Raw genomic sequence first — 25,830 nt, forward strand, 5'->3', positions numbered from 1 at the left:
TAACTAGATTTACTAACTCTTAGATGGTCAGGTCTTTACCTTCATCTTATCAGAACATCATCTTTCTCTTAATATTACAAGTAAAGAATCTGTTTCTGGGAATATTGTTATGGAAAAATGAGAAATGAGCTACTCCTATGTTTTTTTAACGTACTTTATCAAGTACAGTGTTGTTTTAGTCCATTATTTAGATAAAAATTGGGGTCCTCTTTGACTTTCTTAAGCAAATAGCAACAGTATAAAAACATCCTTTGAGAAAAATAGTTTCCAGTTGTTTTTGTCTGAGCCTTATTCATTCCTGGTTGGGGCTGTATTCTCCAGAATATTTTTTTCCCTAACTAAAATTTATTGGAAAATTTCCTAAGTATTTCATCAGTGTGTGTGCTATAGTAAGTGGTCTATCTTTTTAAATTTCAGATTCTAATTGTTCCTTGCTGGTCTGTTTTGCTTGTTGGCCTGGTATCCTACAGCTTTGCTGCGCATCTGTGTCTGCTCAGTCATGTCCAACTCTTTGCGACCCCATGGTCAGTAGCCCATTGGGCTCCTCTGTCCATGGGATTCTCCAGGCAGGAATACTAGAGTGGGTTGCCCTTTCCTTCTCCAGGGGATCCTCCTGACCCAGGGATCAGATCCACACTTCCTCTGTCTCCAGCATCAGCAGGAGGATTCTTTACCACTGAGCCACCTGGGGAGCCCCAGCTTTGCTGTACTTGCTTATTAATGCTAAGAGTTGTTTAATAGACTCTGTGGAGTTTTCTACATTGACACTCATATATGTCTTCTGTGACTGAAGATAGTTTTGTTTTTATTTTTCTATGCCCCTTTTGTTTCTTTCTATTTTTTTCCCTCAAGAGCGCTTTTCCTGGTTTTGAAAACAGTAATATCAGATTTCTTCTTAAGCCTTGTTTTCTCTTCTGCATTTTATTACCGTTTGCCAGACTCGTCTCTGAGTTTGGTAAAGTCCAGTTAGTTGATTGGATGGGGTTTTGTGGGCTTTTCCCTTGTTCTCAGGACAGTGTTAGAGCAGGAGACACAGACCCCTTCCCAAGGACATGGCCATTTCCAGTGGGGAGAGGACCCGCAGGCCTGGCTTTCTCTAGTGTCCTGTCACTCAGTCTCAGTTAAAATGATACTTCTTGTTCATTTTTTCCTGACGATGTGTCCGTAACGTGTTGTCTGTTCATTCCTCAGGAGATGCAGGAAGCAAGAAAGTCATTCAGTAAGAAGGATGAAGACTGTATCCTGTCAGCAAGGGATAAGAGACTGGCTGAGCAAGTATCCTCATACAATGTAAGTCAGGGAATAAAACGCATAACCTTTCTTTTCTTATATCCATCTTTTAATGCTCTTCTCATTTTTTTCTCTTTTTCTTGTTTCTCTTTCTTTTATATGTTTTTCGTTTCATCTCATCTCTTTCTATACATCTGTTCTGAGAAATATTCTGCTGTGTACATATATATACACACATATATGTATAATCCTTGTGTGGGCTTTTTTAATGCATCTCTTAATATTTTCAGGTTTGTTTTTTTTTTTTAGTTTTAGTTTTGTTTTGTTTTTAATTTATTTATTTTAATTGGAGGCTAATTACTTTACAATATTGTATTGGTTTTGCCATACATTCACATGGATCCACCACGGGTGTACATGTGTTCCCCATCCTGAACCCCCCTCCCAACTCCCTCCCCATCCCATCCCTCTGGGTCATCCCAGTGCACCAGCCCCAAGCACCCTGTCTCGTGCATCGACCCTGGACTGGCGATTTATTTCACATATGATAATATACATGTCTCAATGCCATTCTCCCAAACCATCCCACCCCAGTTCATTTTCTGCTTGAATCATATATCAGAAATTCAGTTCCTGGAGATGGGTAGCGCATGATCAGAAAGAAAGAGCCCTATTAACTCCTAGAGATCCCAATTCATACATTTCTAAATACAAGCCAATTTGGAATATTTGATGTAAAGATTTAAATAAAAGTGTGAAACTTTAAAATACGGTTCAGTTTAAATTTGAAAACAGGTTTCATTGGGCAAATTATTTTTGTAGTTGTCTCTTACTCATTAAAAAAAAAAAAACAGCAAAAAAACTGGTAATTCACCCAAAGAATAAATAAACCACTGAACCCTTCAGCTCCTGAAAGGTATTCAGGTGTTTAGGAAAATTACCTTCTGTTCCCAGTGCATTAGTTTATGAAAAGTTCTATAAGCATTAAAAAATATAGTTAACAAAGTATTCAGAAACTTGAGAGTACTTCACTCAAACAATAGCCTTAAAAAGACTTCTGTAGGAATCTTCATAGGAACTTTATTCATAACAGCTAATTTCTTTAATAAGCCCAGGTATCTATCAGTAAGCAGGGGGGCGAGGGGAGTGTATATATGATGAAATACTTGGCAATAAAAAGGAGCAAATTACAAATACATGCAACATTGTGGATTAATCTCAATGCAGGGAGTCATACCCGAGATTTCATACACATGTACCACTGTATGATTCCATTTATATGAAGCCCCACAATAAGCAAAATGTGTCTGTGGTGGAAAAAAATCAGAATAGTTGTTGTTGGAGCGGGAGTGTGGAGATGGACGAGAAAGGAACAGGCAGAGCTTCTGCAGTGATGGAAATACGTCCCACGTATTGCTAGGAGTTCAAGTTGCAAAGCTCAGTGGATGCAGTGTTAAGATTTGCACATTTCATTCTATGTAAATTACTTTAAAAGAAAACAGTGTAAACAAATATAGAACATGTAATGATGTCTGCAGTTTACTTTAAAATGCTTCCAAAAAATTAGGGTTTGAGTCTCATCGTGAAATTTTGGTTACTTATGAGACCTACTTTTCGAAATATTAATATCGTTTTCAGACTGAACCACCTCCTAGGATTGATAAATTGAACAATCTTTATAAAATATGACCATGAAGGCAAGAGTCGGACGTGACTGAGCGACTAAGCACAGGAAGGCAAAAGAAAAACCAAACAGTTAGAATCTTAGCATGAATTTTCTAAAGCTTCTGAGAAACTGTCACATTCAAAATTAATTGCCCTAGCTTTTTACAAATTAGTATAAAACATACACGTTTTGTTAAATTAAGTTTGGCAAATCAACAAACTGGTCGTTTAGCAAATTGATCTCACATGAGTTGGCTTTTGGTGTGATTTTCTGCGAACTAACTGCTTCTAGATGTTTTTATTACTTACTTACAAGTTCGGTCCTCTGTGTCAGTCACAGTGTGCAAATGTGCTAAACCAGGTAGACAGCGCGCCTGAAACAAACTGATATCACAGCTCATTTCTTTTATCATAACAACAGTCCACTTGAATTGTGTGAACTGACTGTAATAGTCTAGCGGCTTACGGTATTCCTCTGTCTTTCTTGGTGTTCAGTTTACTACTTCAGGGGATCGGTCAGTGGAAACGGACCATTTTTCCTTCTCCATCTGTGTTCGCTTTCTGTTGCCTTCTGCAGTTTCGCCCATCGGCGTAGACCGCTTTCCTCAGCGCCAGCTCTGGGAAGTACCAGCAGGACTTCTAGCGCTCCTCACCGCTTCTCCAGACTCTGCCATCTGTTCCCTCCAGCTCTGTCTCAAACCTTCAGCCCTTCCCATCCAGCTCTTGATAGCCTGTCTGCCTTCAGCCTTACTGTCTCATTAGTGAAGTATTATCTCATTAGTGGAAGAAGGGAGGGAAAATGTGGAGAAATTGCACCAAAAGATTAACTTTCACAGCATAAATATTTTACATTTATATGTACACATATAATTATATTTATTCTCCATTATAGTTCTCCATCCTCAGATTAACCCTACTCCTGTGCTTTCCATTCTCTTTTCCCCTCTGTTAATACCGAACTACCACACAGAACCATCTGTTTTTATGGGACACCTGTGTGAGAACCTGGTGGATTTTCACAGCACAGGTTCCTGAGAGCCACGGTGGCAGTTTTGATTCACTGGATCTGTCATGGGGCTCAGGAATCTGTTGTTCTTTTCAACCAGTCAAGGGTGGAGAGAGATGGCCTTTCAAGTATTTTTACTCAGTATTTACTGAGTATTGTCCCCTCAGAAAACTTCTCCTGGACATCCAAAAATAGTTTGGATGTCATTATAAGTTTCAATAGTTTGCAGAGATACAATTTATAGCTTGTTTTATTATTCTTTTCAGTGTTTCAAATGAAATCCAAATGCCTTAGAAACTTATTATCTATTATTATCCTTTAAAAATATGTATGAACAAGCTCTTCCTTAACAGTTGGAAATTTTATTTCATCCTTTTTTCTCCTTGAATACATAATTTCATTTTTCTTATGCCACAAATTTTATCTTAATGGAATTCACTTTTACGCTTGAAAGTCTTTTATGATTATACTTGATAAGTCATATTTCACTTCAGCAAATCTATGCACATAAACTGAAACCGAAAGGTTTTAATTTCCTGTATCTAAAGTCTAAATGTTTACACTTTTCTTTCCTTTTAGATTAAGTTGTAAATTCAGTTGATCAAATAGTATAAACATATCTCAGGTTTTTATAATTATTAAATGTCAAAAGTACAAATGTAAACTTAGTATCTTAATGAAAGACCTTTTCTCCAGTTACTTTCTGGTCTTTTGATGAATGTTACTTACTGCTAGAATAAGACAGATTTCAACATCAAATATGTTCTTTAGTTTGTTCATTTGTACAGTTAAGAGTCTATGGTTAAGAGTTAGGAAACCATGTTCACATACAGTGGGTAAGAATGGAACACGGTTCATTATCATGATGTCGTTCAGTTCTTTAAACACTTTCTGTTTATTTACTTAAACCTCAGAATGATCTATTAACAAAAAATTATTATTAATGATATCTGTACTTTCAGTCTGTCTCAACTTTGATTTTGTTTTTCACATCAGTCCCTTTTTTCCCTTTTGCAGTTAGAACAGCTTGACATTTAGTAACTTCTCAGCTGAGGGCTGTTTCCATCTTTTTCCAAAGGGTACAAGCTGGCAGCATTGCCCCCTACTGGATACTGAAGGGCGGGGCGAACAGGGATAGGAAGGACTGTAGTGCCCTGACTTCCTCAGTCTCTTTCCAAATCCTCATAATGGCAATAATAACATTTAATTTATATTGATTATAAATTTAGATGTTGTCCAGATTACAATATAGTAAATGCTCAGTAAATTGAATGCTTAACATTTATTGACTGATTCTTACATACCCCAATACGGTACTAAATCCTTTGTATTCTTTAGATGACCTAACTCCTACCTCATCCAAATATTTGGACATTATTGCTACTAGGATTTATTATTTTACAGCTGAGAAACTTAGGCATAAATTACTTGCCTGTGATCAAGTGTTGAAAATGTCAGCACCATCATTGCTACTCTGATTTTTCCAAATTCCACGCTTATGTTCTTAACTGTTTCTCCATGCTATGTGTATTGATAGGTTATTTTTTCTTAGCAATATTTGATTCTTCTTACCTCCAATTTCATTAAAAGTAAAGACTTAGAAAGCACTTAACTTGCAAATCAGTTTGTTTCCTAAAGATGTATGAAATGACCAATGTATGAAATGAGAGGGATTGAGAAGTTGGAAATAGTGCTAATTTAAATAAATACTTAACTATTATAGCATCCAGCTAGAGCTAAGTTTATAGGAAATAACCATATAACCTAGTTGACAAAATCAGATCTCATTGTCAAATCAGACAAGTGAGGCTGACTTTCTGTGAAAAAGTCTGACTGCATTTCTCTGTTCAAATAAATATGATTATGATCATTTCTGTGACACTCCTGAATTGTACCGTAGGTGGGTAGGTGCCATGAATTTGTCTTCTAATGAAATAAGATGCTGCCGCCTTCAGCATTTCTTACCAGTTATTTTGCTTTCACTGAGTTCTCTTCATGTCTTTGCTCTCAAATATATTCTCTGACAGGAGACAGGGTCTGGAAGAGAGGTGGTTGTTAAGCAAAACTTGCCCTGTCTTTCATTGTCCCGTTCTGCAATGTATCTGAATTCAGAAACATTCCAACAGCAGCAGAAATACCATTCCAAAAGGATATTACACTCTTTAAGAGAAATTATGTTTGTCACACAAAATAGCACAAAGCCTCCTGGGTTTACGGTTCCTTGATTAGAAGTTTCGTTCATACCAGTATTGCAGGGTTTCTTATTTGATGCTCTGGAGCCTTGCTGCCCAAGACAGTGTTCGCTAATAAGATTCTGGAAGGCCTCTCCTTCATTAAATGGAAAAGGGCTATAATAAAAGGGTAGACAGCCTCACAAGATGCATTATCAGGCAAGTCCGTTTTAAGTGAGGCTACATGAAGAAGCTGAGAATCACAGGTAGAGAACATTGAAATTCCCCATGCCTTCAGTACCCTTCAGTACACACACACACACACACACACACACACACAGCTGGTCTGTACTGCCTGCACCTACTCCCGCATCACACACACACACACACACACAGCTGGTCTGTACTGCCTGCACCTACTCCCGCATCTCACACACACACACACGCGCGCGCACACACACAGCTGGTCTGTACTGCCTGCACCTACTCCTGCATCACACACACACACACACACACACACACAGCTGGTCTGTACTGCCTGCACCTACTCCCGCATCTCACACACACGCACACACACACACACACAGCTGGTCTGTACTGCCTGCACCTACTCCCGCATCACACACACACACACACACACACACACACACACACACACACACACAGCTGGTCTGTACTGCCTGCACCTACTCCCACATCACACACACACACACACACACACACAGCTGGTCTGTACTGCCTGCACCTACTCCCGCACGCACACACACACACACACACGCGTGCACACACACAGCTGGTCTGTACTGCCTGCACCTACTCCCGCATCTCACACACACACATACACACACACACACAGCTGGCCTGTACTGCCTGCACCTACTCCCGCACGCACACACACACACACACACACACACACACACACAGCTGGTCTGTACTGCCTGCACCTACTCCCGCACGCACACACACACACACGTGTGCGCACACAGCTGGTCTGTACTGCCTGCACCTACTCCCGCATCTCACACACACACACACACACACACACACACACACAGCTGGTCTGTACTGCCTGCACCTACTCCCGCATCTCACACACACGCACACACACACACACACACACACACAGCTGGTCTGTACTGCCTGCACCTACTCCCACATCACACACACACACACACACACAGCTGGTCTGTACTGCCTGCACCTACTCCCACATCTCACAGCCTGCTCCTCCAATCCAGGGCTACTCTGTCTTGTCCTTTAACTAATAGCAAAAGGTCTGTGATGAATCTCTAATTTATAAAACCAGTTGCCTCTGCTCAAACCTCATCCTCCTAGATATATTTGAAAATGTGAGACTAATGTCATACTATAAGTCAGCTATACTTCAATTTAAAAAAAAAAATAAAATGTGAGCACCTTCCCCAGCTGAAAAGAAAGAAAATGAGGGCGATAAAGAAGGCTGAAAGGGACAGAAGCTCTCTTGGCACACAGTCTGTGCCAGCACCATGCTCTTTACCTGCACCAGCCTTGGGCTTTGTCATCTCTGTGCTGTTGTTTTTCTGCTTTGAGTGTGCTTTCGCTTCAGCCTGGCGGTGCCTGTCTTTTCCTTTCTACCTACAGAGGCTTCGTGGACCAGCACGTCCATGAAGCTTTAATCAGGCTCCCAAGAGAGAAAGTAATTGCTCCTTTATCGCCCATTAACACTGACTCGTCATACGATGCTTTGCATGATGGTTATTTAAACATTAGGTTCATGTCCACCTTGTCCTTTTTTAATCATGTGGCATGAGTTCATAGATACCTTTATTTTGGTTGAATTGAATTTGCCTCTGATACATATTTTCTTCAGAGATGCTGTCTTGGATTTAGAAAAACCACTGAGGGACTTCCCTGGTGGTCCAGGGGTTAAGAATCCACCTGCCAACGCAGGGGACATGGGTTCAGTCCTTGGCCCAGGAAGATGCTGCAAGGCACAGAGCAGCTGAGCCTGTGCACCACAGCTGCTGAACGCATGCTCTAGAGCCCGAGAGCCACAGCTCCTGAAGCCCGTATGCTGGAGCCCATGCCCTGCCGCAGGAGAGGCCACTTCAGAAGCCCTCACACTGCACGTCGGGAGTGGCCCCCGCCTGCCGTAACTAGAGAAAGTCCTCGTGCAGTGAAGAAGACCCGGCACAGCCAAAAATAATTTTTTTAAGTATTAAAAACAAGAAGGGGACTTCCCTGGTGGTCCCGGGGCTAAGACTCTGTGCTCCCAATGCCGGGGGCCTGGCTTCAATCCCTGATCAGGGAACTAGATCTCACATGCCGCAACTAATACCCAGCACAGCCAAATAAATAAAAGTAATAAAATTTTTTTTTAAAAAAGAAGAAAAACAATTGGGGTTTGTAAATAGCCTTCCTTAATGTTCACCATTACTAATTCATTCTTTTATTTCATGATTATTATATTCTGCCAATGACGTATCCAAACTAAGATTTTTATTTCTGCCGTCTTGCTGTCCCCAGGAATCAAAAAGGTCAGAATCTCTTATGGACATTCATCATAAAAAATTAAAGAATAAGGCTGCTGAAGATAAAAATAAGCCCCAAGAGAGAATACCATTTGACCGTGATACAGATCTCAAAGTTCATCGGTTTGATGAAGCTCAGAAAAAAGCCTTGATAAAGAAATCTAGAGAACTAAACAGCAGGTTTTCACATGGCAAAGGCAATATGTTTTTATAAGTAAGTATCTATTAGTAAGGTATATTTTCATATTGATAATTTTTTTCTAAATACTATTACCTATAACTGTAAAAATTGATTTCCTTTTATAATAAAGTAGATTATAAACCTACAGATTTTTTTTTTCTAAATGAGTGTGAATTTTGAAAATTCAGCCTTGTGGAATAAAAAATATGTTATCCTGGGAAGGTAGACTTGTCCTGATAATAACTAACAGGGCATTACTATTCAGAATGCTGAAATAAAAGCTTTTCATTTGTGAGAAGCAGCAAAGAAAAGTGTGATTTGAAGCTTGAGTAAATATGCATGCTTTATTAAAGAATGAGGTTTCTTAGCTATTTTCTTATGTTATTAAATAAGATCACAGAAGATGTTCATTGCTTTTGAAACATGTTAAGCCATTACATCACTCATACAATAGCCCAAACTGACAAGGGTTCATAATGGTGATTGCCTAAAAGCTAAGGTTGCATCTTAAAATCTTTGTGATTTTTAATTGGATGAAACCTACATCAGTATTAAAGTGTGGCTTTAAGGGAAAATACCGTTCAGATGAGAATTATTTTCCGACTTACTGAATTTTCTTATTCTTACTTCAGGGGGATTTCCCTGTGCAATGAAGAAGAGTTGAAGAATACTCTTTTTTTTCTGTCTGTCCACTTTTATTCCTTTCTTTTGAGTTTCTTAAGATTAGAGGATGACTTTAGTCTAAAAAAACCAAAAAGATTTACCTTGTTCTGTGCATCCTTTAAAATTAAGTGAAAACATAAAATTGGTGTGTCTTTTTAGAGGAGAATTTTATTTATGTGTCTTTGGCTTCTGAGGACGTGTGGGCTTTTCTTCAAATAATCATTTTTAGGATCCTCCCACCCGCCCTCACAAGTGCTCCATAAGATCTGCTCAGGCCGATCCAGGGCGTCTCTCCCACAGCCCGAACCCACCATCAGATATCACCAGCCTGCTCTGAGAGACTGAGCGGGATCCTCCCAGTGAATCCATGAATGTGAAGCTGTTTTGGTTTCCCTCTAAACTGCAGTCAGTGAACAGACAACATTTACTTGAAAACAGAGGGTGTGAAGGTTTTTTCTGTTTTGTTAGCAGTTTGCTTGTTTGGGCTACCAGAGCTTTTTCTTTGTGGTTTGGGTTTTTTGGTTGGTTGGTTGGTTGGTGTCACAAAGAGGGACCTGTGCATTATTTCATGTGCTAAGGGAAAACCATTTTGATTTTTCCAACCTTAGTAAGTAATCCTAAAGGATGCCTTCAGAGGTCACACCATTAACCTTCAATGGTGTGAAGTCTGAGACCCAGGCTCTGTGTTCTTCACCAAAGCTTTGTAAGTCTTTAAACTGCTTTGGGATGATCTGACTTGGCCCACTTTTATGTGTAACATGTTTTAGCTAATTCATTGTGGACAGATCTTTGCAAGCAACCATGAATAACTTTTTTTAAAAAAATCAAACTCATATGAAGTAATTAAAGCCACCGTGATGGAGGATGGTAAGTCTGTGATGCTTCAAGCACTGCCTCTGAAGATGTTAAACAGAAAATTCTCAACAATTAGGCCTAAATTCAAATTCTGGAAGTTACACTTTCTTACAGATTAATCCCAATTGTTCTGCTAGTTCTGTGTTCTAGTTTTGATGAAGCACATGGTTTTAATGGGGAAAGATTCTGAGTCCTAGTTCATTCATTGAGGCTTCATGAAAACTGAGTAAATTATTCAGTCAGATTATGGGCCAGATTTTTCTTCTTAGACTTCTTAGACTATAGAAATACAATGATACCTTCCATAAGAGTAACCCACTCAGGAGTATTACTGTTTAAAAGATGAATTTTTTTCTCCTGAGCAAATTGAAAAGGTTCCTAGTCTAAGCAGAATTGAACAGAGCTGCCTTTTGATTGAAGATGTCATTTTTAGTGGGTGATATTTTCTGAACACAAAACTCTGTAGAAGAATATCTATTACTTCCACTGATTTGTTATAATTTTTTTTCTTCTGATGAGATGTTTTCTAGTTCCTCATCCTCATGTAAATTCCTAATATATATATATTTTTTTGAGAAGCTTTTGGCATTTTTAAGATAAAAATGTGGTCTTTGAATACTTATTTTTGCTTTGCTTTCCTCACCGTAAAATAGAGAGGGATATTCCTATAGTCTGTATTTACTGTTTCTCCCATCATGCTTGGAATGTCTGTAACCTCACCAACAGGGAGAAAATACTGATACTTTCCACGAGAGACCACATCACTGGTAGCGCAGGTCTAATGCTATTTCACGCCACCCTGAGGACAGTTTTACAAAATGTGAGGCCAAACCAGAGGTTTTTTGCCCTGTGGAGACACTAAACCCAATATAACAACGCTGACAATGAAAGAACAAAACAGCTGTTTGCACAGGATGGAAAAGTGGTCTTCATTTCATCTCCTCCCCGCTTCAAAGCTGCCCAAGGCCTGAAAAATCAGGTCTGTGCTCCACCTGGCAGGAAATTGGGATTGTTGACATTTCCTAAGAACTTTTAAATTTTCTTTACTTCTTGGCCCAATTTTGTAGAACTGTGACCTCTTTTGAAAACTAAAAATAAAGAAGAAAAAAGAACAACTCAAGTTCAAAGAGTGAAGCAGACACTTTTAACATTTTTTACTGTTTGGTGAAGGTGATGTTTTAAGTTCATTGTCCCTGAAATTATATGATTTTTGTTCAACCCTCTAAATTGTTATCTCAGATTTTGATGCTTCAAATAATACCAACATTACCGGTAAATCAATGGCTCTAGCAAGTGGGGGAATTGGCAGAGGAAACAAAAGGTGAGAGGTGGTAGCTACACCCATAATAAAGTTGTCTGATCAGATAACATTTTTTTGTATCGGGAAAAATATCATAAATTAATCCCTATGCCCAAAGAAAAAGAAAAGCTACAGTTTTGCTAAGAAGTTTTTATCTTGTTCCGGTGTAGCAGCTTCTTAACATTTGTCACTTGCACGTTTTATGGTTCTTTGAAGTAATAACATTTTTTAGAAATAAGGTTGATCTTTACATGGTACCAAGGCCTACATGCTCCATGCTCCAGAAGAGATCATCAGTCATTATATAGAAATTATTTGATCCTGAAACATCTTGGTACTTTTTGTCTCATATATAGGGTGGATAATGTTAACATTATTGCTTAGAAACATATGATCATGGGAGATAGTTTTTAGACTATTTACAGGAGCCCATATCACTTCACTTCCCCTGTTTTCCACGGCCGTGATAGGTATTAGGGAAAGGAAATTCTCTCTTGAGTTGTATACCTAAGAGGAAGAATCAACATGGGGAAAGTAGCTAGAGAGAGTCACCCATATAACAGCAATGCCAAGTCTTCTACTTGAGAATGTTAATTTTTTTTTTTAGTTTGACTTCTGAAACCATCATGTAAGTTTAGTCTACAGTTCCAGAAGGTCATGCATTTCCTGTTATTAGAGAGGTATATTTTTTTGCAGCTTAAATATTTACTGTGACTATAGTGTGTACAAAATTAAAAAGCTATACACTGTCTTTCAAGCTTTTTATTTTGGTTTTATGATTAAAAGACTTTTTAGAAAAGAATTTCTGAGGTGTTATTTTTTATGTATGAATAAAGATGCATCTATATCTGAGAAAGTTGTGGCCTTTTATTTTTGCTTTATTTGTTAATGTTTATTAGCTTATCTGAAGCAGGCAATGTTTTTAAAGAGAATGTCCTGTAAAGATTTATTCTAACCAGTCAGATCATTGTGGGGGTAAAGTCTTTCAACCCAACTCACTTGCCAGATATTCATTATCCCAATATAACTGCAAATATTAACTATTTGGGACTTCCCTGACAGTTCAGTGGTTAAGACTCATACTCCCAATGCAAGGGGCATTGGTTTGAGCCCTGATTGGGGAAATAATATTCCTCATGCCACATAGCTCAGCCTTAAATAAAAAATTAACTATTTATTTAAAACATAAGATAGACAATTTGGAAATGCTCTTAAGAGCACCATGACTCAAGAGGGGCTGACACTAGCTTTGTAACCAATATTTCATTGTTCTGCATATTGGAAGATTATATGACAGTTGTGGGTTTTTCCTGGGTTGGTTGATTATGAGATTCTGTGGGTTTTGCTTTTTGTTTTGAGGGGGGTTTTGTTTTGTTTGCCTTTTCTAGTTTTCAAATTCTTTCAGAAACCATATATTCTTTTATAATCCCAGGGAGAAATGAGCTTTTTGTTTTTAAGTTCTACTTTTGTATTACATAGTGTCAGAAACTAAACTACTAGGGAGACAGGACTCAGGATTTCTCTCTTCCTTAACTGGGGAAGTGACCAGAGGAGATACTTGGCAATACAAAAGCTAAGCATTAAATGATAGGAATCTGGACATAGAGTATCAAGGAAAGAGAGCCTTTGAGTTTTCAGATCATTTTCCTATAGTAAGTATTTCTTGAGGAAATATTGCACTTGTTCATTCAGTAAACATTTGTTAAATACCCGGGTGTATTCTAGGTGCTAAGAACACAGTGGTGAACCAGACATTTGTAGCCCTTGTCCATGAAAGGAGGTTCTGTGCTAGTCACTACAGAGTGTTCACAGGTACGTAACCCAGATTCCCTGCATCGTGATAAGTGGGAGAGCAGAAGATGTCGTTTAAAAAGTAAGTGCACATGATGATATTGACTTAATAAAGCATAACATGAGAGTTTTGAGTTGTTTTATTTGAGGCAGTATGAGGACTATAGCCCGGGAGATGGTGTTTCAGATAGCTCTGAGAAACTGCTCCAGTAAGGTGGGGGGAAGGTCAGTATGTAGGTGATTTGGGTGATGGGGGAGTACATGCAACTAAAGCGTGTATTTTTGCAGCAGGTTTCTGCAAGTCTCATGAAGGTTCCTTCCAGTCCTGAGCAGCAGTGGAGGATGAAGGAAAAAACCCATGAAGTATTTTTGTGCTTTTCTAGACATGAGGAGATACAAGAATTGGGTTCATAAAACCAGCTCCTGAAAATAACTATCTGAAGACCTGTTATGCCAGTTTTCCCCAGAGCACAGAGTGCCTCATTTCTGCTCTTCACCCTGAGCTTCCAGGGGGTGTTGAAGGTCAGCAGCTGCAGCAGCACCTGATCTGGTCTTTGTAAAGGTGGATGACAAGTGCCAATTGCTAATAACTGCTGTGTGGTAGATAGGAAAGTAAAGAGAGAAAATCCTAAACGTTATCTTCACAAGGAGAATCCTTATTTTCATGTTATTGTGCCTATATGAGAAGATGGGTGTTAGCCGATCCTATTGTGTCATTTCACAATATGTAAATCAAAGCATCGTGCTATCCACCGTAAACTCACATGGTGATGTATGTCAACTACTCAATAAAACTGGGTGGAGGGAGTCACATACTGTAGTAAGTGTTATAAAGAAAACGGCGTGGGGCACTCCCAACAGGTAACAGGATGAAAATCCTACCTGAGAAAAGAGAGAAGGAAAGTCTGAAGAGGTGTTATTTAAGCTGAAACCTAAAAAATGACAAGCTCAGTTCAGTTCAGTCACTCAGTTGTGTCCGACTCTCTGTGATCTCATGGACCACAGCACGCCAGGCCTCCCTGTCCATCACCAGCTTCTGGAGTTTACCCAAACTCCCATCCATAATGTCGATAATGCCATCCAACCATCTTATCCTCTGTCATCCCCTTCTCCTCCTGGCTTCAATCTTTCCCAGCATCAGGGTCTTTTCAAGCTAGCAGTTCAAAAAATGACCTGTTACTAAATCAAGTCTGGCTGCTCATCAGTCAAAAATAAATACTCAGGAAAGTTGCTTTTAATCAGAATGCTGGTGATCTGAGCAGACAGTGGAATCAGTGCCCCTCTAAAACCACCTCTGAATATTCTACTCAGTCGTGAAAGTTTTTAGGAGGAAAAAGGGAGTAACCTCAGTTGATCATTGAGATTGGGAGTCAGAGTTGTTGCCATCCCCCACTGCGTACAGACTGTGTGCAGGCTTGTTGATGGTATCTTGTTCACCCAGTTGGTTCATGAGATTACTGAACGGGAAGCTAGGGAAGAGATCAGGTCATCTTGTTAATTACTTAGTTTTCGTTTCTACTTCTTTGACCTATGGGAAGAACAGGTTAGGCAGGGTATTGTGTGATCAAAAGATTTGAAAGATGTGCTAGGGCCAGAGATGAGCAGAGCATAGCTGTGCTTGGTTTAAGGTTACTAACAAGACAAAAGAGGCGTCCTGCAGAGAGGAGGAGGCCTGTTTCCTGTCTAAAGCTGCTTACAGCCTGACCGCACATGCCAAAACCCTGAAGCATTAGTTCCGTGGTGTTTGAAGAATCGCGCTAGTGTGGTGGTATACAGTGAGAAATATAATCAGGATTGGTCCCTGAGTCAGTAGATACTAGGAAGTCCAGGGAACTGCACTTAACCCCGGTTTTAGAAGCTAAATGGAGCCTTACAGAAGAGAGTGGCTCTTGGTCACACCATAAACATCACATAGGAGTTGTCCTGATGGATCCTGACACCAAAGGTCTACCTTACTGGTCTTCAAGAATTCTCTATAAACATGTCTGAGTTCATCTCTTAGACCCTTACTCTATATGGTGAGTTTAAGACCTTGCTCTGTATGGTCTGAGAAAACCTGTATGAAACTCCACTAATAACGGTCATCAGTTATCAGAATATTAGTCCATTGAACTCCTGCCTGCCTATATTACCAAAATTGCCATTATTTAAATAGAGCTGTCTGGGATTTTTGTTTTTGTTTTCTCAGAATTTGTTATAAATTATTGTTCCTTTCCTCCTCTTAGGCCTAATTATTGAGGATTATATGCATCCTTTTTAAGAGCTAAATAGCACCAGATTAATTCAACAGATATCAGTTGATAGCAATTAATCTTTAGAATTCCAGGACATGACAGAATGTTTTCATTTAAGCACTGGAGAACACAGTTAGATCTGTGCCTTAATTTGTAATCCTTGAACCACCTCCATCAGAGTCACCTAGGGAGCTTGTTTAAATGCAGATTCCCAAAACCACCTTTACTGAAGGGGAACCTGAGGTTAGAGTCAGAAGTCTCCATTTTCAACAATTATCTCTAATGATTCTTTGTCAAGTTTGAGAATCACTCCACTTATTATGTATGTCCCTGTAAACCTTCCCCTCTCCCTGATAACAGTCACTTTCCTATATTAAATATTATTTAAAACATAATCATTTTATGTTACATGGCTATAATCACCAGTACTGATAATACTTGGATTATGAAGAGTGGAATATCATTTTGACTGAATAAATTGATGCTTAAACATTTTCATTCTTCAAATATCTTTACCAGCCAGCTGCTGCAGGGTTTAAGATTATACTAACAATGGGAATTCAGCTTCATTAGACTTTGTGTTCTCTTGGGCCCCTTTGAAAATGAGAAGGTCCCTGGGAGCAATAGTTAGGTTATAAGATCTCTGTCCTTGGCTGCCTGGGGCCCAGGAGATCACTGAACACCCTGGAAGTACAGAACGTTGAGAGGGTAAGTGGGCTCAGCAGGATGCTAAAGATGAAATTCAGAGTGGGTGCCTTGTGACTATTTTCCTCAGGGAAATTAATCAGTGAATGTTACTGAAGTACTCTGAGGTCTTAGGGAACTGCTTTGGCAACTTAAGTATTATTTTAACTAAGCTAGCCAGGTTTCATTTAGCTATCAATTTCTGCTTTGCTAATAAAAGATAGCTATAGATAAAAGAATGGCAACCAGCAAAGGTACGTGATTACTTTAAGCCTGAAAAATGTCAAGAACCTATGCTAGAATATTGGAAAGCATTCTGAAGCTCATTTTCAAGTCTCTCTAATCACCTCCTTTCCACTGTGCAGCCTTTTATAGAACTTCCATTGGGTTTCCTCAGGATGGGTTAATGTTGGCTGATCAGGTCTTATGATCAGGTATTTAGAACTAAAATTTTCCCTTTATATAATCAGCCCTCTGAGATAAAAATTAACTTGTTCCTTTTATCACTGGACACAAAAGGAGAAATGGAGCTGCCAATGTATATAACTTAAGATGATTTTTATCTTTTTGAGTAATGGCTAAAAGCAACATGTCTTGCTCCCCTAAGAATACATAATACTCTAATACCTCAGCCTTACACACCACACTCTAAGAAAGCAATTCATTAACCTGAGCTTGCTACTTCGGATAGCAGGTTCTATGAAATTGGCCCAAAAAAATCAATCTAGAAATTGTGGCCATTTTTCAGTCTTCAAGTTAGCTAGATATTTTATGGTCTTTTAAATTAGTCTTTTTTTCTTTCCAACAGCCTTATACACTGGTAATAAAATTGTCATAGTTGGAAAATGAGACTCTTAGAGTTAAAAATGTTTGCCAGTCAAATGTGTCAATAAAGACAAGATGAGGATTCAACCCCATCAGCTTATGTTAGTTGACCCACTCGTTATACGGTGGTGCTTCTAAGATAATAATGGGAAAAGATGGGTTCAGAGAATTTCCTTTTACCAGCTAATAATAAAGAGCTTTTTTAAAAAAAAAATCACATTTATATTCTTGTTAATTAGTGCGTCTCAATGCCCAGAAGGACTGCATCTTCAGTTCAGCATATATCAGAACTGGGTAATACCTGCATTTAGGGGAATGAGGGGTGGTAGTTGAACAAGCATGATGTGGACCAATTTAGACAACAAAAACCTCTGGGTCCGTGTGTTTGAAGGTTCAGCGTTCATCAGAATCCCCTGAGAGCTTATTAAAAATATAGATGCCTTAGCAGCAGCATCAGAGATATTGGTTGGAGCTCAGGCATCTGTTTTTGACAAGCTTTCCAAGCAGTTCTAACGCACTTCAGAGTTTGGTTTGGTCCAAAGATGGCACATTAAGATTTCTAGAATCAAAAATGTCAGATTGCTGTCATGCTGTGGCCACTGAGCCTCATGATTGAAAGGATAGACAACAGGCCTTCCCTGGTGGTCCAGTGGTCAAGAATCCATGTTGCAATGTGGGGAGTGCAAGTTTGATCCCTGGTCAGGGAACTAGGATCCCACATGCTGCGGAGCAACTAAGCCAAATAAATGAATAGTGATGATAGGGAGGGGAGAGGTAGAAGGCAGAACTCATTTCCCAGCCTCCCTTGCCGCTAGAGCACAAGCATGTGTGTGTCTTGGGCTCTGCCAATTAGGGGCACCCACGTAGGATCCGGATTCCAAGAAGAGAAAAGTAAAAAGTAAAGAAGCACGTGCTCCCAGAATGATCTTACGCTGGTAGAGGCTAGATAACCTGGCATGTTGGAGGCCTATAATGTGGTATGAAGCGGTGGTGACACTGGAGTGTCGCGATGAGATCGGACATATTCCTGATTATATAGCATCTGGACCTACATAAACTGGCCAGATAGATTATTTTGTTTGCGACTAAGAGCTCTGAGTAACACAAGGGTGTTATGCTCTGCTAGTTAAGAGCATAAATTTCGGAAACAGCAACTTGAAATCAAATCCCAGCCTTGTAACTTGAGAAAGTATAACTGTAAACTTGAGAGAGTTTCTTAAACTATCTCAGCTGTAATTTGTCTTAAAATAGGGGACACTGATAACTCCAATACTTCAGCCACCTGATGCGAAGAACTGACTCATTGGAAAAGACCCTGATGCTGGGAAAGATTGAAGGCAGGAGGAGAAGGGGACAACAGAGGATGAGGTGGTTGGATGGCATCACCGATACAATGGACATGAGTTTGAGCAAGCTCTAGGGAGTTGGTGATGGACAGGGAAGCCTGGCGTGCTGCAGTCCATGGGGTTGCAAAGAGTCGGACGCAACTGAGCGACTGAACTCAACTGAACTGATAACCTCACAGGTGTCACTACTGTAAAGAACCCTCTGCCAATACAGGATACATAAAGAGACATGGGTTCAATCCCTAGGTCAGGATGAGCTCCTGGAGGAGGGCATGGCAATCCACTCCAGTATTCTTGCCTGGAGAATCCCCAAGGACAGAGGAGCCTGGTGGGCTACAGTCTATAGGGTCACAAAGAGTTGGACACGACTGAAGCGACTTAGCACACACGCACACCTCACAGAGTGTAATGAGAATTACATGAGAAGACACATCTAAACAATTAGCACAATTAAATAATGGTCATCATTATTCCTGGATAATAGCCCTAGTCATTTCTTACGACCTCAGAAAATTCCTACATCTATCAGGAGTCTTGGCAGCAAGTGAGAGAAACTTAATTCAAACTGGCTTAGGCAAAAAATAAATAAGCAATTTATTCACTCATGTAATGAAAAGTTCAGAAGGTACCTGGGCTTGAGGTACGACTGGATGTGGACACCCAGGTCACGTCACCAGGATTCTGTCCCTGTCCCTCAGCCTGCTTCCCTTGTGTGGACTTCATCTTTAGGCAGGCTTAGGTGTTGACACAGATAGCACCGAGAGAGTCATTTCCTGGGCAGGTTGATAAGAAGTCTAGGGGTCCCCAAGGAGAGAGGGGTCTGGAATTCTCAAGGAGGAAGAAAGGACAAACTTTTCCTTCTCTACATTCCTTAGGATTATATAACAACAATGTATTCTGCCTGAGGACAGTCTCTGGATTAAACCTTCTGGCTAATTCTGTTATCTTAAAATGTAAATTAAAGTAGGAGTAGGTCTGGTGAGGTCTTTACAACCTCCAGACATTCTTTGGATTTACTGGAGAGTATATAACTTCATTGCTTACACTAACAAGCGGGTTCTCTTTCTACCCCCTTCTGATGCCTATGTCAGAAGCTTTCTCTATCTCCTTTATACTTTTTATTACACAAAAGCTCTGAGCAATCAAGCCTCATCTCTGGCCCCAGATTGAATTCTTCTCCTCTAGGGGCCAAGAATCCTGGTGTCGTGATTCAACAACAACCTTTTAGCACCCCCTCTGAACTGGCAACCTTAGTTCAGTTCAGTCGCTCAGTCACGTCCAACTCTTTGCGACCCCATGGACCGCAGCACGCCAAGCTTCCCTGTCCATCACCTACCAGCTTAGCAACGAATGAAAAAAAATCCTCTCTTTCCTACTAGTTCCAGCCGATAATACCCAAGGACTGATGCTAATTGGCTCTAGGGATCAACTTCGGTCACTTGTTTACCCCTGAATCAATCATACATGGTCAGGAGGTCAGTCACCCAGTAGCCCAGGCTGCTTCACATTTCCACCTGTAAAACCAAAGGGTGAGTTAAACCCGATCTAAACCACAGAGGCTGAGAACTTCTGAGAACTTGTGAGGGTAGTTCCCTAAAAGAAAGTGAAAGTGCTGTAACTGACGAGATAGCCCATGCTACAGAGCACAGTATCCATACTGATTCACTTCCTTGTACAGTGGAAACCAACACAACCTTGTAAAGCAATTATACTCCAATTTTTTTTAAAAAACTGATGCTTGCAATAGCCATCTAATTTTTTTATTTTCACTAATTCAATAATAAGAATATCAGTTTTCTGTTTACCAAAATGGGATATCACTCATCTACCCGTCTATTCACCTGTGGTTCACCATCGTGAATCCCTCTTCATTAGGTGTCTGTTTTCTTCGGTTCCTGTGGTTCTGAGTTTTTTGTGGGGGCTAAAGAGTGAGAGCAAGCACACACTGATCTGCTTCAGAGATGTCTTAGCCTGGTAGGTTCTGCCCAGTCAGTCAGCACTGCTTATCCCGTATTTATTGGCATCCATGAAATCTGGCATCAAGAAGTACATTTAGCACAAAGAAGATGAGAAATACAGCTGTCACGGTTTATTCACCACATTCTGCTGCCGTATATAAACCCCAGTACAATTCCAAATGATTGATCTAGCCCTTCCATTTACAAACAAGGCAAGAAAACAGATGAGAAGGCAATGAAAAAATGTAAAGAATTGCCACCCTCAACCCAAGTGAGAAAGCTTGCTTGACATTGCCAATTTATCATATATCTTGATCGAAGGCATCCAGTATTTGAGGCAACCCTTGAAAGAGGTTAGCCAAAGCTGGGACCCCATACTTCCAAATCACAAAACTAGGGCAAAGGAGGAAGGGAAATAGGAGATGCTCAGATTTCTCTCTTGAGCATCTGGAGAGCTGTGTCTGGAGTGTCGGGGGAAAAGTCATGGGCTGGATAGTAGCCCCCAAAATATGCGTCCACCCAGAACCTCAAAGTGTGACCTTATTTAGAAGAAGGGTCTTTGCGGATATAATTACATGAAGGATCTCAAGATGAGATCAGATGCTCCCTACATCCAATGACCAGTGTCCTTAGAAGAGAAAGAGTGATTTAAGACACAAAGGCACACTGAGAAGAAGGTTACGAGAAGATGGAGACGGAGACTGAAGTTACATTGCCAAGGAGCTCCACAAGCTGCTGGAAGCTGGAGGAGGCTGAGAAGAACTGTCTCCTTGAGCCTCCTGACTCCTTGATTTTAGATTTCTGCCCTATGCAATTTGGGGAGATGAATTCTAAGTTACCAAGTCTGTGGTAGCTTTTCGGCAGCAGCAACTAGGAAACTGATATAACAAGATATGGGGCTTCACTGGTGGTCCACTGAAGAATCCACCTTGCAGTACAGAGGACATGGGTTTGATCCCTGGTCAGGGAACCAGGATCCAACATGCTCGGGAGCAACTAACCCTGTGTGCCACAACTAAAGAGTCCACGTGAAGCAATGAAAGATCCCACGAGCCACAGCTAAGACCTGACAGCTAAATAAATTAATTTTTTTAAAAAAAGATAGGAGAAACAAATTTGCCTTCACATCCTCAAGCCCAAGGTGAAGCCTAGTGTTAGCAACTTCTCAGCAGCCATCATTGGTGGAGGGCCTGGTGGTCAGTAGATTTGTCAGGGGCACTAAAGATTCTGGCCTCTGTGATTGATGGTTCCCTAAGAGAAACTGAGGGATTGTTTGTTAGAAAGAAAATGAATTCTTGGCAGGTAAAAATTTGAAAAAATGAAAAACGCCACAATTAATAAAAGGCCTGGTATGAAATAGTTAAATATGGATTTTTTAAAAATAAGTGTTGTCGAAGGAAAGTAGTTCATTAATAAATTGCTGTTTAAAATTAGCAATCGGATATGTTGCCAGAGTGCTACTAGCCTCCTATACATGGCAGTTAGATCATGTGTAAATGTGTCATTATAAAGAGACAAAAGGTGGAGTGTTTTTCCTTACATGGGTGAAGTAAAGTCGCTCAGTCGTGTCCGACTCTTGTGACCCCATGGACTGTAGCCTACCAGGCTCCTCTGTCCATGGGATTTTCCAGGCAAGAATACTGGAGTGGGGTGCCATTTCCTTCTCCACCTTACATGGGTAACTATTTCTAAATGAGCTTTGTTTGTACTGCCTCACAAGCTTAAGCTTCAGTGTGGGCAGCAATGACATACATTTAGGCGATAATAATACAGATTATACTTATCAGAATATGAGCTTTGAGTTCTCAGTTATAAGGCAGAAAAGGGTTCAGGAGTCATTCAGACCAACTCAGGGTGTAGTTATAGCCCCCAAAGCTAGTAGAGTATTGGATCATACAAGACAGAGAAGAAATACAAGGGAAATAGTTGTACTGCTGCCTATGCTAGTTTCTATAACTCAAGGAAAGACATAATAAGAGAAGAAGGAAGTCTACAGAAGGAGAATTGTATTGATGAAGTCCTGTGAACAAATATTTTTTGAGCTCCCACAATGTTTGAGCCCCTGGTCTCGGGATGCAAAAATGATTAAGACGCGGTCCTCAACTTCACAGCCTAAAGAGAGAGAGAGAGACAGAAATAGCCATGATAACTCAACTCACCAAGTACAAGACAGAGATAGACGGAGAACACCAGGAGATCACAGAGGAGGCCAGCTGGACCCACAGGGCAGAGCTGAGAGGAAAGCAGACAGAGGGCGACAGGCGCTCGGGCAGTGATGGTGCTGTTGTGTGTGTTCAGGAATGAGGGGGCCCGGTCTGAAAGGCAAGACAGTGGAGGGGAGACATGGGGAACTAAGGGAAAATGATCTCGCTGAAAGGCTGGCGCTAGAGGATGGTGGGGACTTGCCTAGAGGTCCAGAGACTAAGACCCCACACTCCCAATGCTGGGGGCCCAGGTTCGATCCCTGGTCAGGGAACTAGGTCCCACATGCTGCAGCTAGGACCCAGCACAGCCAAATAAATTAATAAAAGGATGATGAACAGGGATTAGCCTGGGATGAAGAGGAAGAGAAGTCCACACCCTCTGAAAGTGGGGAGGAGGAAATGAGGGCGGTTATGGGTATCAATAGGTTTTAGGTAAAGTTCAGAAGGATAAGGAAGATTATTCCTGGCATACTCAATTTGCTGAAATTGAAGTTTGGTTTTTTTTTAACTTTGGGCTGTGTTGAGAATGTGATGAACACTCTGGACGTTTTACCTCTTAAAAATGCACATTACCCAGATTCTTACCTAGAATTTTAGTTTCCCAGGCTTTGAATTCCAACCATGGGCTCTGGAGAGAGAACCTGCAATCCACCCAGAAGAGAGCCGTCATTTGCTGAGAGGAAGGGGTCAGGGGCTTGCAGGTTTGGAATCAACCCTGAGGACAAAGGAGATGGCCCGACTCAGAAACCAGCAAAAGATGAGTCGAAACACAAGCGATTAATACACATTTCAGGGCTCCCGTGGTGGTCTAATGGTTAAGAATCTGCCTGTCAATGCAGGGGACATGAGTTCGATCCCTGGTCCTGGAAGATCCCACATGCCGAGGAGCAACTAAGCCCGTGTGCCACAACTACTGAAATCCACGCGCTTAGAGCCTGTGCTCCACAACCAGAGAAACCTCCGCAATGAGAAGTCCAGCAATACAACCTCCTCGCCACAACTAGAGCAAGCCCTTATGCAGCAATGAAGACCCCGTGCAGCCAAAAATAAATAAAATAAATCTTAAAAAGAAAAACACATTCCAGACTGAGTGGGGAGGAAGAGAGGCCATGAGGAGACTGACAAGCTGGAGGGAGTGCTGTGTGAGCTGGGTAGGAAGCTGCCTCCAGTCTTGCTGGGAAAATTCCCAGCACGCACTCCCCTGCCAGAGGTGGGCACACCGTCAGCTCTTTGGAGCTGCTTTAAATTGCCCTGATTCCCCTCTTGGCCCATTGGTGCTTCCACTGAACGTCAGCACCGCCTACTTCTCCCTCAACATACAAACTTGCTCAAGCCTCTCCCATAATTGAAAGCAAAACAGCAGCAATGAGGAGGTCTACTGGTTAAGACTCCACCTTCCAGTGCTGGGGGAGTGGGTTCAATCCCTGGTTGGGGTGGGGGAGATGAGACTAAGATCCCATGTGCTGTGGGTTGCAGCCAAAAAGTTAACAACAACAAATGAATTCTTCCTTCAAGGGCAAGGTCGCAAATAGAATTCAAGCTCACCTGTCATAGGAAGTTTTGAAACAGACACAAATGCATAGAAGGCTTTTCAAATCACCTGGCTGGGCGAATAGATCACTCAATAAAAGATGTCGAGATTCCTGGGTAGACATGTGGGAGAAAAGATAAGTTGGACCTTTCACACTGTAGAGCAAAAAAAATCCCAGAAATATCAAATATTTATATGTGAAAAAAATGAAACCTTAAACATACCAGGGGAAAATGTAAGACAATTTATTTTGGTACTCTCAGAATGGGCAAAGCTTGCATAAGGATAACATAACATCCAGAAGCCCTAAAATAAAACATTGATACATTGGACTATATTAAAGAAAATTTCTTCATAGAAGACTCAGTCAGAAGACAAATGAATATTTGCAACTCACATCAAAAAGCCTTATTTTAGCATTTGAATAACTGATAAAAGTCCATAAGAAAAGTTCAAACAAGAAAAAATTATCAGTGAGCAAAGGATATGAACCCATGAGTTCAAAACCTACCCATAACCTACGGGTTATGCTTGATCTAAGCCTAAGAAACAAAATAGTCCTTAAATACATGAAAAGAAATGCAAATTAAAACTACAATGAGAAATCACTTTTCAACTAATTGATTAGCAAAAGTTAAAAATACCCTGTGTTGGCAAGGCAGGTGGGAAATTCATTCTCTCATACATCCTTGGGAAGAATGGAATTTAATGTGGTCTTTTTGGTAATTTGTCAACATTTGTAAAAATTGCATACCACAGAACCTTAATTCTACTGCTAGAAATTTATTCTACAAGTATGCTCACAGAAGTGTAGAATGACAAGTCATTTTCAATTGAGCATTGTTTATAATAGCAAGAAATTAATGTCCATGGAGGATTGGTTATAAATAAATTGTTGCCTTCATTCTATGGAGCATAAGGCTGTTGTTTAAAAGATTCAGTCAGTTCTGTATATTCTGACATGGAACCATCTCTAAGAGATATTAAGTGAAAATACTAAGGAGCATAATGGTAGACTACAAAAAAAAAAAAGGAAAGAAGGAAGAAAAGGAGGGAGGAAAATGTCCATATGTGTGTATATGTCTGTGTGTGTGTGTGTGCGTGTGTGTGTGTGTGTTATTTAGAATATCTCTGTAAGGGTAATCAAGGAAACCATAATAGTGTTGCTTCTGGGTCTCTAGAGAAGAAACTTTAATAACCGGGGTACTAAAGTGTGAGAGATTTATTTTTTACTACATATTTTTATACTTTTCAATTTTATAATTTTTTAATTATAATAAAAATAGAAACTCATATATCCTTAGTAGATGAGCCCTGTACTCTCATGAAACTTTCATAATGTTCAAATAAAAATAAACCTGCTTCAACTTGCCATCCCTAATTAGTCCATTAAAATTGTTGTCATTAGGATTTTCAGTGACCTTTTTGAAACTAAATCTAATGGTCTTTTTCAACTTTTCTGCAGCTTTGGAGTGATGACTCCCTTCTTGAACCCCTTTCCCTTCGGTGACCCCACTCTGTAGATTTGTCTCCTACAGGTTACACTTGGTCTAAGTTTCTTTATAGTATTAGTCAATAGTCTTGTTAGCAAAGGGCAGAAATCCAAGTCTGACTACGAGAGTTTTGTTGGAGAAACCCTGAGCCATTCGTAGGCTGGAAGACGGTAAACACAGGGC

The 25,830-nt window shown here is 40.3% G+C and overlaps 1 protein-coding gene across 2 annotated transcripts in view; it reads left to right on the forward strand.

Annotated features, from left to right (window-relative positions):
- The window catches only part of GPALPP1 (GPALPP motifs containing 1), a 33,026-nt gene extending 20,682 nt beyond the window's left edge, over positions 1-12,344 (forward strand). For both annotated transcript variants that reach the window (XM_052650078.1, XM_052650080.1), the window contains exons 7-9: positions 1,192-1,290; positions 8,578-8,796; positions 9,396-12,344. In XM_052650078.1, the coding sequence (XP_052506038.1) occupies positions 1,192-1,290; positions 8,578-8,796 (318 nt within the window). In that variant the 3' untranslated portion in view covers positions 9,396-12,344. The remainder of the gene's footprint in view (positions 1-1,191; positions 1,291-8,577; positions 8,797-9,395) is intronic.
- The last annotated feature ends 13,486 nt before the right edge of the window (positions 12,345-25,830 follow it).

The sequence above is a fragment of the Budorcas taxicolor genome, chromosome 12 (genome assembly GCF_023091745.1).
Source record: "Budorcas taxicolor isolate Tak-1 chromosome 12, Takin1.1, whole genome shotgun sequence".
NCBI classification, from domain to species: domain Eukaryota; kingdom Metazoa; phylum Chordata; class Mammalia; order Artiodactyla; family Bovidae; genus Budorcas; species Budorcas taxicolor.